At 47.1% G+C, this 17124-nt stretch overlaps 1 protein-coding gene across 2 annotated transcripts in view; it reads left to right on the top strand.

Moving 5' to 3' along the window:
* The window catches only part of LOC147096593 (NACHT, LRR and PYD domains-containing protein 3-like), a 118753-nt gene extending 106495 nt beyond the window's left edge, over positions 1-12258 (top strand). For both annotated transcript variants that reach the window (XM_085975390.1, XM_085975391.1), the window contains one exon: positions 10356-12258. In XM_085975390.1, the coding sequence (XP_085831516.1) occupies positions 10356-12124 (1769 nt within the window). In that variant the 3' untranslated portion in view covers positions 12125-12258. The remainder of the gene's footprint in view (positions 1-10355) is intronic.
* The last annotated feature ends 4866 nt before the right edge of the window (positions 12259-17124 follow it).

Raw genomic sequence — 17124 nt, 5'->3', positions numbered from 1 at the left:
ACACTGCCCCTTCGTGTCCTCCCTGGTAACTGGTCTCCCACTCTACTACCCTTCAGTGAAAAATATTACCCTGATTTCACACACAAACACAACCAATTGTCTCTTGTCCCCAATCACACTGCCCCTTAGTGTCCTCCCTGGTAACTGGTCTCCCACTCTACTACCCTTCAGTGAGAAATATTACCCTGATTTCACACAGAAACACAACCAATTGTCTCTTGTCCCCAATCACACTGCCCCTTAGTGTCCTCCCTGGTAACTGGTCTCCCACTCTACTACCCTTCAGTGAAAAATATTACCCTGATTTCACACAGAAACACAACCAATTGTCTCTTGTCCCCAATCACACTGCCCCTTAGTGTCCTCCCTGGTAACTGGTCTCCCACTCTACTACCCTTCAGTGAGAAATATTACCCTGATTTCACACAGAAACACAACCAATTGTCTCTTGTCCCCAATCACACTGCCCCTTAGTGTCCTCCCTGGTAACTGGTCTCCCACTCTACTACCCTTCAGTGAGAAATATTACCCTGATTTCACACAGAAACACAACCAATTGTCTCTTGTCCCCAATCACACTGCCCCTTAGTGTCCTCCCTGGTAACTGGTCTCCCACTCTACTACCCTTCAGTGAAAAATATTACCCTGATTTCACACAGAAACACAACCAATTGTCTCTTGTCCCCAATCACACTGCCCCTTAGTGTCCTCCCTGGTAACTGGTCTCCCACTCTACTACCCTTCAGTGAAAAATATTACCCTGATTTCACACAGAAACACAACCAATTGTCTCTTGTCCCCAATCACACTGCCCCTTAGTGTCCTCCCTGGTAACTGGTCTCCCACTCTACTACCCTTCAGTGAAAAATATTACCCTGATTTCACACAGAAACACAACCAATTGTCTCTTGTCCCCAATCACACTGCCCCTTAGTGTCCTCCCTGGTAACTGGTCTCCCACTCTACTACCCTTCAGTGAGAAATATTACCCTGATTTCACACACAAACACAACCAATTGTCTCTTGTCCCCAATCACACTGCCCCTTAGTGTCCTCCCTGGTAACTGGTCTCCCACTCTACTACCCTTCAGTGAAAAATATTACCCTGATTTCACACAGAAACACAACCAATTGTCTCTTGTCCCCAATCACACTGCCCCTTAGTGTCCTCCCTGGTAACTGGTCTCCCACTCTACTACCCTTCAGTGAAAAATATTACCCTGATTTCACACAGAAACACAACCAATTGTCTCTTGTCCCCAATCACACTGCCCCTTAGTGTCCTCCCTGGTAACTGGTCTCCCACTCTACTACCCTTCAGTGAAAAATATTACCCTGATTTCACACAGAAACACAACCAATTGTCTCTTGTCCCCAATCACACTGCCCCTTAGTGTCCTCCCTGGTAACTGGTCTCCCACTCTACTACCCTTCAGTGAGAAATATTACTCTGATTTCACACAGAAACACAACCAATTGTCTCTTGTCCCCAATCACACTGCCCCTTAGTGTCCTCCCTGGTAACTGGTCTCCCACTCTACTACCCTTCAGTGAAAAATATTACCCTGATTTCACACAGAAACACAACCAATTGTCTCTTGTCCCCAATCACACTGCCCCTTAGTGTCCTCCCTGGTAACTGGTCTCCCACTCTACTACCCTTCAGTGAGAAATATTACCCTGATTTCACACAGAAACACAACCAATTGTCTCTTGTCCCCAATCACACTGCCCCTTAGTGTCCTCCCTGGTAACTGGTCTCCCACTCTACTACCCTTCAGTGAAAAATATTACCCTGATTTCACACAGAAACACAACCAATTGTCTCTTGTCCCCAATCACACTGCCCCTTAGTGTCCTCCCTGGTAACTGGTCTCCCACTCTACTACCCTTCAGTGAGAAATATTACCCTGATTTCACACAGAAACACAACCAATTGTCTCTTGTCCCCAATCACACTGCCCCTTAGTGTCCTCCCTGGTAACTGGTCTCCCACTCTACTACCCTTCAGTGAGAAATATTACCCTGATTTCACACAGAAACACAACCAATTGTCTCTTGTCCCCAATCACACTGCCCCTTAGTGTCCTCCCTGGTAACTGGTCTCCCACTCTACTACCCTTCAGTGAAAAATATTACCCTGATTTCACACAGAAACACAACCAATTGTCTCTTGTCCCCAATCACACTGCCCCTTAGTGTCCTCCCTGGTAACTGGTCTCCCACTCTACTACCCTTCAGTGAAAAATATTACCCTGATTTCACACACAAACACAACCAATTGTCTCTTGTCCCCAATCACACTGCCCCTTAGTGTCCTCCCTGGTAACTGGTCTCCCACTCTACTACCCTTCAGTGAAAAATATTACCCTGATTTCACACAGAAACACAACCAATTGTCTCTTGTCCCCAATCACACTGCCCCTTAGTGTCCTCCCTGGTAACTGGTCTCCCACTCTACTACCCTTCAGTGAAAAATATTACCCTGATTTCACACACAAACACAACCAATTGTCTCTTGTCCCCAATCACACTGCCCCTTAGTGTCCTCCCTGGTAACTGGTCTCCCACTCTACTACCCTTCAGTGAAAAATATTACCCTGATTTCACACACAAACACAACCAATTGTCTCTTGTCCCCAATCACACTGCCCCTTAGTGTCCTCCCTGGTAACTGGTCTCCCACTCTACTACCCTTCAGTGAAAAATATTACCCTGATTTCACACAGAAACACAACCAATTGTCTCTTGTCCCCAATCACACTGCCCCTTAGTGTCCTCCCTGGTAACTGGTCTCCCACTCTACTACCCTTCAGTGAAAAATATTACCCTGATTTCACACAGAAACACAACCAATTGTCTCTTGTCCCCAATCACACTGCCCCTTAGTGTCCTCCCTGGTAACTGGTCTCCCACTCTACTACCCTTCAGTGAAAAATATTACCCTGATTTCACACACAAACACAACCAATTGTCTCTTGTCCCCAATCACACTGCCCCTTAGTGTCCTCCCTGGTAACTGGTCTCCCACTCTACTACCCTTCAGTGAAAAATATTACCCTGATTTCACACAGAAACACAACCAATTGTCTCTTGTCCCCAATCACACTGCCCCTTAGTGTCCTCCCTGGTAACTGGTCTCCCACTCTACTACCCTTCAGTGAAAAATATTACCCTGATTTCACACAGAAACACAACCAATTGTCTCTTGTCCCCAATCACACTGCCCCTTAGTGTCCTCCCTGGTAACTGGTCTCCCACTCTACTACCCTTCAGTGAGAAATATTACCCTGATTTCACACAGAAACACAACCAATTGTCTCTTGTCCCCAATCACACTGCCCCTTAGTGTCCTCCCTGGTAACTGGTCTCCCACTCTACTACCCTTCAGTGAGAAATATTACCCTGATTTCACACAGAAACACAACCAATTGTCTCTTGTCCCCAATCACACTGCCCCTTAGTGTCCTCCCTGGTAACTGGTCTCCCACTCTACTACCCTTCAGTGAAAAATATTACCCTGATTTCACACAGAAACACAACCAATTGTCTCTTGTCCCCAATCACACTGCCCCTTAGTGTCCTCCCTGGTAACTGGTCTCCCACTCTACTACCCTTCAGTGAAAAATATTACCCTGATTTCACACAGAAACACAACCAATTGTCTCTTGTCCCCAATCACACTGCCCCTTAGTGTCCTCCCTGGTAACTGGTCTCCCACTCTACTACCCTTCAGTGAGAAATATTACCCTGATTTCACACAGAAACACAACCAATTGTCTCTTGTCCCCAATCACACTGCCCCTTAGTGTCCTCCCTGGTAACTGGTCTCCCACTCTACTACCCTTCAGTGAAAAATATTACCCTGATTTCACACACAAACACAACCAATTGTCTCTTGTCCCCAATCACACTGCCCCTTAGTGTCCTCCCTGGTAACTGGTCTCCCACTCTACTACCCTTCAGTGAAAAATATTACCCTGATTTCACACAGAAACACAACCAATTGTCTCTTGTCCCCAATCACACTGCCCCTTAGTGTCCTCCCTGGTAACTGGTCTCCCACTCTACTACCCTTCAGTGAGAAATATTACCCTGATTTCACACAGAAACACAACCAATTGTCTCTTGTCCCCAATCACACTGCCCCTTAGTGTCCTCCCTGGTAACTGGTCTCCCACTCTACTACCCTTCAGTGAAAAATATTACCCTGATTTCACACAGAAACACAACCAATTGTCTCTTGTCCCCAATCACACTGCCCCTTAGTGTCCCCCCTGGTAACTGGTCTCCCACTCTACTACCCTTCAGTGAAAAATATTACCCTGATTTCACACAGAAACACAACCAATTGTCTCTTGTCCCCAATCACACTGCCCCTTAGTGTCCTCCCTGGTAACTGGTCTCCCACTCTACTACCCTTCAGTGAGAAATATTACCCTGATTTCACACAGAAACACAAGCAATTGTCTCTTGTCCCCAATCACACTGCCCCTTAGTGTCCTCCCTGGTAACTGGTCTCCCACTCTACTACCCTTCAGTGAGAAATATTACCCTGATTTCACACAGAAACACAACCAATTGTCTCTTGTCCCCAATCACACTGCCCCTTAGTGTCCTCCCTGGTAACTGGTCTCCCACTCTACTACCCTTCAGTGAAAAATATTACCCTGATTTCACACAGAAACACAACCAATTGTCTCTTGTCCCCAATCACACTGCCCCTTAGTGTCCTCCCTGGTAACTGGTCTCCCACTCTACTACCCTTCAGTGAGAAATATTACCCTGATTTCACACAGAAACACAACCAATTGTCTCTTGTCCCCAATCACACTGCCCCTTAGTGTCCTCCCTGGTAACTGGTCTCCCACTCTACTACCCTTCAGTGAAAAATATTACCCTGATTTCACACACAAACACAACCAATTGTCTCTTGTCCCCAATCACACTGCCCCTTAGTGTCCTCCCTGGTAACTGGTCTCCCACTCTGCTACCCTTCAGTGAGAAATATTACCCTGATTTCACACAGAAACACAACCAATTGTCTCTTGTCCCCAATCACACTGCCCCTTAGTGTCCTCCCTGGTAACTGGTCTCCCACTCTAATACCCTTCAGTTAAAAATATTACCCTGATTTCCCTTCTTACTCTGGCGAGTTAGTCAGTTTTCCCTTAATTAATTGTGTTCTTTATGAATCTCATTCCGGCATTAAGTTTGTGACTTCGATTAGAAATTCTGATCAATTCCTGACACACAGTCATCGTATTTCCCTTTGCACTTTCACCATTTCAATAATAATATTCCTGTGATTAGAAGGGCACACAATACCTGCCCAGGGTCTGATAGACAAACGGTGGAACTTCTGTCCATTCACAGTCTGTCCCTCTCCCAGTGTACACACTAACCCAGATAACCTGCCCACAGTCTGATACAGTAACAGTGCAAGTTCTGTCCATTCACAGTCTGTCCCTCTCCCAGTGTACACACTAACCCAGATAACCTGCCCACGGTCTGATACAGTAACAGTGCAAGTTCTGTCCATTCACAGTCTGTCCCTCTCCCAGTGTACACACTAATCCAGATAACCTGCCCACGGTCTGATACAGTAACAGTGCAAGTTCTGTCCATTCACAGTCTGTCCCTCTCCCAGTGTACACACTAACCCAGATAACCTGCCCACGGTCTGATACAGTAACAGTGCAAGTTCTGTCCATTCACAGTCTGTCCCTCTCCCAGTGTACACACTAACCCAGATAACCTGCCCACGGTCTGATACAGTAACAGTGCAAGTTCTGTCCATTCACAGTCTGTCCCTCTCCCAGTGTACACACTAACACAGATAACCTGCCCAGGGTCTGATACAGTAACAGTGCAAGTTCTGTCCATTCACAGTCTGTCCCTCTCCCAGTGTACACACTAACCCAGATAACCTGCCCACGGTCTGATACAGTAACAGTGCAAGTTCTGTCCATTCACAGTCTGTCCCTCTCCCAGTGTACACACTAACCCAGATAACCTGCCCACGGTCTGATACAGTAACAGTGCAAGTTCTGTCCATTCACAGTCTGTCCCTCTCCCAGTGTACACACTAACCCAGATAACCTGCCCACGGTCTGATACAGTAACAGTGCAATTCTGTCCATTCACAGTCTGTCCCTCTCCCAGTGTACACACTAACACAGATAACCTGCCCACGGTCTGATACAGTAACAGTGCAAGTTCTGTCCATTCACAGTCTGTCCCTCTCCCAGTGTACACACTAACCCAGATAACCTGCCCACGGTCTGATACAGTAACAGTGCAATTCTGTCCATTCACAGTCTGTCCCTCTCCCAGTGTACACACTAACCCAGATAACCTGCCCACGGTCGAATACAGTAACAGTGCAAGTTCTGTCCATTCACAGTCTGTCCCTCTCCCAGTGTACACACTAACACAGATAACCAGCCCACGGTCTGATACAGTAACAGTGCAAGTTCTGTCCATTCACAGTCTGTTCCTCTCCCTGTGTACACACTAACCCAGATAACCTGCCCACGGTCTGATACAGTAACAGTGCAAGTTCTGTCCATTCACAGTCTGTCCCTCTCCCAGTGTACACACTAACACAGATAACCAGCCCACGGTCTGATACAGTAACAGTGCAAGTTCTGTCCATTCACAGTCTGTTCCTCTCCCTGTGTACACACTAACCCAGATAACCTGCCCACGGTCTGATACAGTAACAGTGCAAGTTCTGTCCATTCACAGTCTGTCCCTCTCCCAGTGTACACACTAACACAGATAACCAGCCCACGGTCTGATACAGTAACAGTGCAAGTTCTGTCCATTCACAGTCTGTCCCTCTCCCTGTGTACACACTAACACAGATAACCTGCCCACGGTCTGATACAGTAACAGTGCAAGTTCTGTCCATTCACAGTCTGTCCCTCTCCCAGTGTACACACTAACCCAGATAACCTGCCCACGGTCTGATACAGTAACAGTGCAAGTTCTGTCCATTCACAGTCTGTCCCTCTCCCAGTGTACACACTAACCCAGATAACCTGCCCACGGTCTGATAGACAAACGGTGGAACTTCTGTCCATTCACAGTCTGTCCCTCTCCCAGTGTACACACTAACCCAGATAACCTGCCCACGGTCTGATACAGTAACAGTGCAAGTTCTGTCCATTCACAGTCTGTCCCTCTCCCAGTGTACACACTAACCCAGATAACCTGCCCATGGTCTGATACAGTAACAGTGCAAGTTCTGTCCATTCACAGTCTGTCACTCTCCCAGTGTACACACTAACCCAGATAACCTGCCCACGGTCTGATACAGTAACAGTGCAAGTTCTGTCCATTCACAGTCTGTCCCTCTCCCAGTGTACACACTAACCCAGATAACCTGCCCACGGTCTGATACAGTAACAGTGCAAGTTCTGTCCATTCACAGTCTGTCCCTCTCCCAGTGTACACACTAACCCAGATAACCTGCCCACGGTCTGATACAGTAACAGTGCAAGTTCTGTCCATTCACAGTCTGTCCCTCTCTCAGTGTACACACTAACCCAGATAACCTGCCCACGGTCTGATACAGTAACAGTGCAAGTTCTGTCCATTCACAGTCTGTCCCTCTCCCAGTGTACACACTAACCCAGATAACCTGCCCACGGTCTGATACAGAAACAGTGCAAGTTCTGTCCATTCACAGTCTGTCCCTCTCCCAGTGTACACACTAACCCAGATAACCTGCCCACGGTCTGATACAGTAACAGTGCAAGTTCTGTCCATTCACAGTCTGTCCCTCTCCCAGTGTGTACACTAACCCAGATAACCTGCCCACGGTCTGATACAGTAACAGTGCGAGTTCTGTCCATTCACAGTCTGTCCCTCTCCCAGTGTACACACTAACCCAGATAACCTGCCCACGGTCTGATACAGTAACAGTGCGAGTTCTGTCCATTCACAGTCTGTCCCTCTCCCAGTGTACACACTAACCCAGATAACCTGCCCACGGTCTGATACAGTAACAGTGCAAGTTCTGTCCATTCACAGTCTGTCCCTCTCCCAGTGTACACACTAACCCAGATAACCTGCCCACGGTCTGATACAGTAACAGTGCAAGTTCTGTCCATTCACAGTCTGTCCCTCTCTCAGTGTACACACTAACCCAGATAACCTGCCCACGGTCTGATACAGTAACAGTGCAAGTTCTGTCCATTCACAGTCTGTCCCTCTCCCAGTGTACACACTAACCCAGATAACCTGCCCACGGTCTGATACAGAAACAGTGCAAGTTCTGTCCATTCACAGTCTGTCCCTCTCCCAGTGTACACACTAACCCAGATAACCTGCCCACGGTCTGATACAGTAACAGTGCAAGTTCTGTCCATTCACAGTCTGTCCCTCTCCCAGTGTACACACTAACCCAGATAACCTGCCCACGGTCTGATACAGTAACAGTGCAAGTTCTGTCCATTCACAGTCTGTCCCTCTCCCAGTGTACACACTAACCCAGATAACCTGCCCACGGTCTGATACAGTAACAGTGCAAGTTCTGTCCATTCACAGTCTGTCCCTCTCCCAGTGTGTACACTAACCCAGATAACCTGCCCACGGTCTGATACAGTAACAGTGCAAGTTCTGTCCATTCACAGTCTGTCCCTCTCCCAGTGTACACACTAACCCAGATAACCTGCCCAGGGTCTGATACAGTAACAGTGCAAGTTCTGTCCATTCACAGTCTGTCCCTCTCCCAGTGTACACACTAACCCAGATAACCTGCCCACGGTCTGATACAGTAACAGTGCAAGTTCTGTCCATTCACAGTCTGTCCCTCTCCCAGTGTACACACTGACCCAGATAACCTGCCCACGGTCTGATACAGTAACAGTGCAAGTTCTGTCCATTCACAGTCTGCCCCTCTCCCAGTGTACACACTAACCCAGATAACCTGCCCATGGTCTGATACAGTAACAGTGCAAGTTCTGTCCATTCACAGTCTGCCCCTCTCCCAGTGTACACACTAACCCAGATAACCTGCCCACGGTCTGATACAGTAACAGTGCAAGTTCTGTCCATTCACAGTCTGTCCCTCTCCCAGTGTGTACACTAACCCAGATAACCTGCCCACGGTCTGATACAGTAACAGTGCAAGTTCTGTCCATTCACAGTCTGCCCCTCTCCCAGTGTACACACTAACCCAGATAACCAGCCCACGGTCTGATACAGTAACAGTGCAAGTTCTGTCCATTCACAGTCTGTCCCTCTCCCAGTGTACACACTAACCCAGATAACCTGCCCACGGTCTGATACAGTAACAGTGCAAGTTCTGTCCATTCACAGTCTGTCCCTCTCCCAGTGTACACACTAACCCAGATAACCTGCCCACGGTCTGATACAGTAACAGTGCAAGTTCTGTCCATTCACAGTCTGTCCCTCTCCCAGTGTACACACTAACCCAGATAACCTGCCCACGGTCTGATACAGTAACAGTGCAAGTTCTGTCCATTCACAGTCTGTCCCTCTCCCAGTGTACACACTAACCCAGATAACCTGCCCACGGTCTGATACAGTAACAGTGCAAGTTCTGTCCATTCACAGTCTGTCCCTCTCCCAGTGTACACACTAACCCAGATAACCTGCCCACGGTCTGATACAGTAACAGTGCAAGTTCTGTCCATTCACAGTCTGTCCCTCTCCCAGTGTACACACTAACCCAGATAACCTGCCCACGGTCTGATACAGTAACAGTGCAAGTTCTGTCCATTCACAGTCTGTCCCTCTCCCAGTGTACACACTAACCCAGATAACCTGCCCACGGTCTGATACAGTAACAGTGCAAGTTCTGTCCATTCACAGTCTGTCCCTCTCCCAGTGTACACACTAACCCAGATAACCAGCCCACGGTCTGATACACTAACGGAGGATCTTCTGCACATTGTCCCTCTCGGTGAGCGATCAATCCCGTTTTCCATTGCTTCAGAAGGGAATCACCACTGACGGTTTCAGAGTTTGATCCACTAGAACTTCTACTGTCATATAAACAGGATCATGTGTGGATTTGTAATGTGATTTCTAAAGCACAGCGCAGGCCGGAGAGTATTAACCATCAGAGGGAAAATATCACCTTCATAGAAACCTCCATGTTCAGTGAATATTAGAATCAAGTGAGGATTTGAAACTTTTCTCGCCCATTGTTCACTTTCAAGCGAGGTTTCCATTAACTGAGATTTAATTTCTACACGCACGTCTGTTGAAGCTGTGAATTAAACCGTGCAATATTTTACTGAACATTAAATAGTATTGAGAAGTTTTTTTTTGTCAATACAACTAACATTGAAACCACTTTCTGTCTGTTCTAATTGAAGATGTTCAGCAGAAACACAAGGAAACACTCCGGGTACAAACTGAAACACTGAGACTGAACACGATCCTAATAAAGGAGAAGGTTAAGATTTTCCAGCTGGTTGATCGATACGCTGAACTAACGATCATTTCTACTGTTCGAGATCGGACACTTGTAGAACATGAACTGCTGGCAAGAGGCCGAGACCATGAAGAGTGGAGAAAACAACATCTCTGGGGAGAGCTGGAAAAAATACGAACTGATCAATTGTTCCACAGCAGTTTTTCCCAGAGAGAATCCAAATCTGGGAGTTCAGGAGCAGTGAGTGAAGTACGGGGGAGTTCAGGAGCAGTGAGCGGAGTCCCGGGGATTGGAAAAACAACAATGGTACAAAAGATTGTTCATGACTGGGCCACTGGGAAAATATACCCAAACTTTCAATTTGTTTTCAGTTTTAAATTCCGGGATTTGAACGCTATTAATTGTAGAATAAACCTGAGGAATCTGATACTGGATCAGTATCCTTACTTTGGGAATATTCTTAGGGAGCTCTGGAAGAACCCAGAGAGATTGTTGTTTATATTCGATGGTTTGGATGAATTCAAGGACAGGATCGATTTTGCTGACAATCGGAGAAATACTGAACCTCAGCACAGGTGCACAGATCCCGAATACCGATGTAGAGTGTCTGACATTGTGTACAGTTTAATACAGCACAAGCTGCTCCCAGGATGTTCAGTGCTAGTGACCAGCCGCCCCACTGCATTACATTTATTGGAAAAGGCTGAGATCAGTGTCTGGGCTGAAATCCTGGGATTTGTTGGTGAAGAACGGAAGGAATATTTCAACAAGTTTTTTGAAGATCAGACGGTGGCAGCAGCTGTTTTCAAACACGTGGAGGAGAACGAGATCCTGTACACAATGTGCTACAACCCTTCCTACTGCTGGATCCTCGGTCTGTCACTGGGCCCCTTCTTTACACAAAGAGACAGGAATCAGCGAGTTCCCAAGACCATCACCCAACTATATTCCTACTATATTTACAACATTCTGAAAAACCATGGCCGAGAGATTGCAAGCCCCCGTGATGTGTTACTGAAGCTTGGTGAGATGGCCTTCACAGGAGTCTCCGAGAAGAAGATTGTGTTTGGAAATGGAGATTTGATCAAGTACAATCTACAACCTTCCCAGTTCCTGTCTGGGTTCATGATGGAACTTCTGGAGAGAGATGATTCTGTCCAGAGCGTGGTGTACACATTCCCGCACCTCACCATCCAAGAGTTTGTAGCCGCACTCGCACAATTCCTGACTCCAGATTCTGGGGACATCCTGAAACTCCTCAGAGAAGCCCACAGCAAGGAAGATGGGCGATTTGAGATATTTCTCCGTTTTGTTGCTGGTCTCTCCTCCCCACAGGCAGCTCGGCCCCTGGAGGAGTTTCTGGGTCGATTTCTTCATCAAACCACCTGCCGAGTGATTGACTGGGTGAAGGAGAAGATTGAAGGACAGATTGGGAACACAGGGAGTGAAACTGGTAAAAGGAACCTCCTGAACACATTCCACTACCTGTTTGAGTCTCAGAATAAAGGACTGGCTCAGACCACAGTGGGATCTGTGGAAACACTTACATTTACTGGATTGAGATTGACCCCGATTGACTGTGCGGTCCTGTCTCACGTCATTGGACTCTGTGATTCAATAAAATACCTCGATCTAGGAGACTGCTCCATTCAGTGTGAAGGACTCCAGCGGCTGGGGCCCATACTGCACAAATGCCAGGTGTTGAGGTAACTGTTTATTTGTCTCTAACTGTTGGGTGAATTGTAGAACAGTCACGGATTGTGTTGTTGCTCCATTCAGTGTGAAGGACTCCAGCGGCTGGGGCCCATACTGCACAAATGCCGGGTGTTGAGGTAACTGTTTATTTGTCTCTAACTGTTGGGTGAATTGTAGAACAGTCACGGATTGTGTTGTTGCTCCATTCAGTGTGAAGGACTCCAGCGGCTGGGGCCCATACTGCACAAATGCCGGGTGTTGAGGTAACTGTTTATTTGTCTCTAACTGTTGGGTGAATTGTAGAACAGTCACGGATTGTGTTGTTGCTCCGTAATGTAGGGAAACAAACAGTTCAGTTAAACCAGGGAGAAGCGGATTCAACACAAATATGACCAATAATATGATCGGTCAGTAATTCCCTAAGGACTGGAGAATCTAAAATGGATCCTTGTGAACAAGTAGGGATTTTACAGTCTTTATCGGATCAGCAGATACAGGTCACTGAGAGTCTGATAATTACAATAAATCACGTTTAATAAGGCTGGACAGGTAAACATATAAAATATAATCCGGCAGTAAAGATAAAATTAATTTAAAATATTTTCCACATCCACCATTTCAACTAGAAAGAGGAGAGAAACCCGAGTTTAAATCACTAACAGTTCGATATTTACTCCAATACCGTGCAGGGTGTGTCCTGTCGAGGGGTTAGTTTCCTGGATTGGGAATATTGGGGAATTGGGAATTCTTTCAGCTGTAAATGTTTACAATTATTCACAGTCCTGAACATTGAGTAAAGATTGATATTCAGGATCTTAAACCTGCCGGTGAAAAGGTTCCAATCTAACCGGAGTACAGACACACACCGGCCAGCGGTGGGGCCTCGCACACAGCGGGCGGCTCCTGGGTAAACCGGGGGCAGTGAACCCGAGAATTCCCCATAATCCACCCCCTGTGTGTGAGGCTCCGCTCGGGGAGGGAACTTCCGAAAATTCCCCAAAAACTGTCGGGCCAGTTACCCCTGAAATAAATGTAGAGCCAGTTTAATAATGGGAATAAAGTGAGAGATTCCCCTCCCCTATAAACTAGGAGCACAGGGACATTTAAAACTTGTAACGGGACAGAATAAACTCTCTTGCTGCTATTGACAAACATTCACTATAAGCCCTCTGACTCCCACAGCTACCTGGAATACACTTCCTCCCACCTCGCTTCCTGTAAGGACGCTGGCCCATTCTCCCAGTTTTTCTGATGATGCCACGTTCCATCCAGTGCTTCCGACGTGTCTTCCTTTTCCCTCAACCGAGGATTCCCCTCTACCGTGGTTGACGCGGCTCTTGACCGTGTCTGTTCTGTTTCCCGCACTTCTGCTCTCACCCCTGCCCCTCCCTCCCAGAACCACGATAGGTTCCCCTTGTCTTCACCTTTCACCCCACCAGCCTCCACATTTAATCTCTCCTGTCTTCCACCCTATCACAGACCTTCCCTTTTGTTCTGTCCTCCGCTCCCCCCACCTTTCCCGGCCCCGACACTTGCTTAAACATCTGTTACATCTGTAACTTGTTCCAGTTCTGACGAGGGGTCCTTGTCCTGAAACATTAACTCTGTTTCTCTCTCTGTAGATGCTGCCTGACCTGCCGGGTATTTCCAGCATTTCCTGTTTTTATTTCAGAATTAATTCTCCTTGTTATATAAAATCCTGGGGGGCGGATTTTACAGCAGCAGTGAGCGTTTCACAATATAACTCACCCCGAGTTATTATACAGATTAATGTAATGCACAGAGTAGAAAGCACAGGGAATCACCGCTTTATCATTTAATTCTGAAAAAATCGACCGATTCCCATAAAATCCGGGATTTAAGGAGCAGCAGAACTGAGACAAGTTTCTCCAAACATGACGAGGCCGGTCACTGAGCTCCAGGAGGGTAATTCTGATCATCAGGGAATGAGACCGGACTGAGGGACATTTAAAGGCTCCACACAGACAGCACTTTATTTAATAAATACATTAACGGACAGTCCCTGAATATATGGGCAGTTGGACAGAGTGAGATACATTCCCAGTGAGGGGGGAATTTCGCAGGGGTCAGCGGGCGCGATCAGTGGCGGGTCGGGTGGGAAAATGGATTTTTCCTCAGCGGGTCGGGACCCCGATGTCAACCCGCCACCACGTGCCTTTCCCAAATGTCGGGTCTGTCAGAGCAGAGCAGACCCGACACGTAGCGGCGGGGGAGGCAATTCAGGTCATTATAACCTTGTTAACAGAGGATTACAGTAACAACTATTTTCAGCTCGCCTTCAGAGTTTACATAGAAACATAGAAGATAGGAGCAGGAGTAGGCCAATCGGCCCCTCGAGCCTGCTCCGCCATTCAATGCGATCATGGCTGATCATCCAAATTCAGTACCCTGTCCCTGCCTTCTCCCCATACCCCTTGATCCCTTTAGCCTTAAGAAATATATCCAACTCCTTCTTGAATATATTTAATGAATTGGCCTCTGCTGCCTTCTGTGGTAGAGAATTCCACAGGTTCACCACTCTCTGGGTGAAGAAATTCCTCCTCATTTCTGTCCTAAAAGGTCTACCCCTTATCCTTAGACTGTGACCCCTGGTTATGGACTCCCCCGCCATCGGGAACATCCTTCCTGCATCTAGTCTGTCTAGTCCTGTTAGAATTTTATAAATTTCAATGAGATCCCCTCTCATTCTTCTAAACTCCAGCGAGTACAAGCCCAATCGACCCAATTTCTCTTCATACGTCATTCCTGCCATCCCAGGTATCAGTCTGGTGAATCTTCGCTGAACTCCTTCCATGGCAAGAATATCCTTCCTCAGATGAGGTGACCAAAACTGCACACAGTACTCAAGGTGTGGTCTCACCAAGGCCCTGTACAACTGCAGCAAGACATCCTTGTTCCTGTACTCAAACCCTCTCACTATGAAGGCCAACATACCATTTGCCTTCTTAACCGCCTGCTGTACCTGCATGCTTACCTTCAGCGACTGGTGCACAAGGACACCCAGGTCTCATTGCACTTCCCCTTCTCCCAATCTATTGCCATTCAGATAATAATCTGCCTTCCTGTTTTTGACACCAAAGTGGATAACCTCACATTCATCCACATTGGGCAGAAGCATGGCAGATGCAATACAATCACCCAACCTGTCCAAATCATCCTGTAGTTCCTCGGCATCCTCCTCACAACACACACGCCCACCCAGCTTTGTGTCATCTGCAAATTTGGAGATATTACATCTAGTTCCCTTGTCTAGATCATTAATATATATTGTGAATAGCTGGGGTCCAAGGACCGATCCCTGCGGTACCCCACTAGTCACTGCCTGCCTCTCAGAAAAAGACCCGTTTATTCCAACTCTTTTTGCTTTCTATCTGCCAACCAGTTCTCTATCCAAGTCAACACCTTGCCCCCAATCCCATGTGCCTTAACTTTACACGCTAATCTCTCATGTGGGACCTTATCGAAAGCTTTCTGAAAGTCCAAATACACCACATCCACTGGTTCTCCCTTATCTATTTTACTAGTTACATCCTCAAAAAATTCCAGTAGATTATTCAAGCACGATTTACCTTTTGTAAATCCATGTTGACTTTGTCCGATCCTGTCACTGTTTTCCAAGTGCTCTGCTATTGCATCTTTTATAATGGACTCTAGCATTTTCCTCACTACCGATGTCAGGCTTACCGGTGTAATTCCCTGTTTTCTCTCTACCACCTTTTTTGAACAGTGGGGTAACATTAGCTACCCTCCAATCCATGGGTACTGTTCCAGATTCCATCAAATGTTGGCAGATGATCAGCAATGCATCTACTATTTCTAGGGCCACTTCCTTAAGTACCCTAGGATGTAGATTATCAGGCCCTGGGGATTTATCGGCCTTCAATCCCATCAATTTCCCTAACACCATTTCCCGACAAATACTGATTTCTTTCAGTTCCTCCCTTTCATCAGACCCTATGTTCCTGTGGTCCACGCTGCTCGGGGATCACGTCAGGTAACCAGGGCGGGATTTGAAAGGCCATGGAATCATTTCATTACTTGACAGCTGGAAATGTGCTATAAAAGCTCCCATCTCACAGTTGTTCACTTTCCAAGCTCAGAAGCTGTTGCTTACTGCATTTGGAAGACAGATTGAGCTTTATGCAGGTTGCAAGTGTTTGGAGCAAACTCTCTATCCAGTGTCACCTCATTGGAACAACCTCTCTCACCATTAACAGATAGCTTCTGATATCTCAAGTTCACCTGCCATCTATTACACCAGCATGGGTCTGGTTTATACTGTCTCACCTTGGGCCTCAGAGTCTCACCACGATCAGCCCCAACACCAGCAGCACCAGGCACACCAGCAGCACCAACAACAACACCAACCTTCTCCACAAGTCCTGATGCTGCACCGCACAGAGGGCATCAACACCCGGCCACATTGCTGACCGGGTCACCAGAGATGGCCTCACCATGGCCAGAATTTCTTCACTTGGCACTGCATGCCCTGGATGACACATGATGCGCCAGGTTAACACCAGCCCACACCAACAACACAAAGCATCCCTGCAATGCCCAAACCATTCCTGTCACACTCATCAACATTGCGAGGAGTTCCGTTATGTCTCACCATTCACTGCAACTCACTAAGCCACTTCCAAACATGTACACAAATCTGTCGAAGAACGGAAAGTGTTGAAAATAAAGATTTCAATGTTTGACACCACATTAACAGAAACTTCACATGAACATTGGCTAAAACACACAATTGCCTATCCTTGTGTGTTGTTAGTTGGTATGATTGGACTAGGGTGAGTGTGAGGGGTGGCTCGTGAGATGGGGATGTGATAATATAGAGAGAGATGGGTGGAGGTGCAGGGTAAGTTGGTGAGAGTAAGGATGTTCAGGAGTAGGGTGGGGAAGGCAGAGTGATGGGGATGTGATAATATAGAGAGAGATGGGTGGAGGTGCAAGGTAAGTTGGTGAGAGTAAGGATGTTCAGGAGTAGGGTG

The sequence above is a fragment of the Somniosus microcephalus genome, unplaced genomic scaffold, assembly GCF_052327205.1.
Source record: "Somniosus microcephalus isolate GS21.2 unplaced genomic scaffold, FLI_Smic_1.0 unresolved_chr1, whole genome shotgun sequence".
Classification (NCBI taxonomy): Eukaryota; Metazoa; Chordata; class Chondrichthyes; order Squaliformes; family Somniosidae; genus Somniosus; species Somniosus microcephalus.
This window is presented reverse-complemented; position numbering and strand designations above follow the sequence as displayed.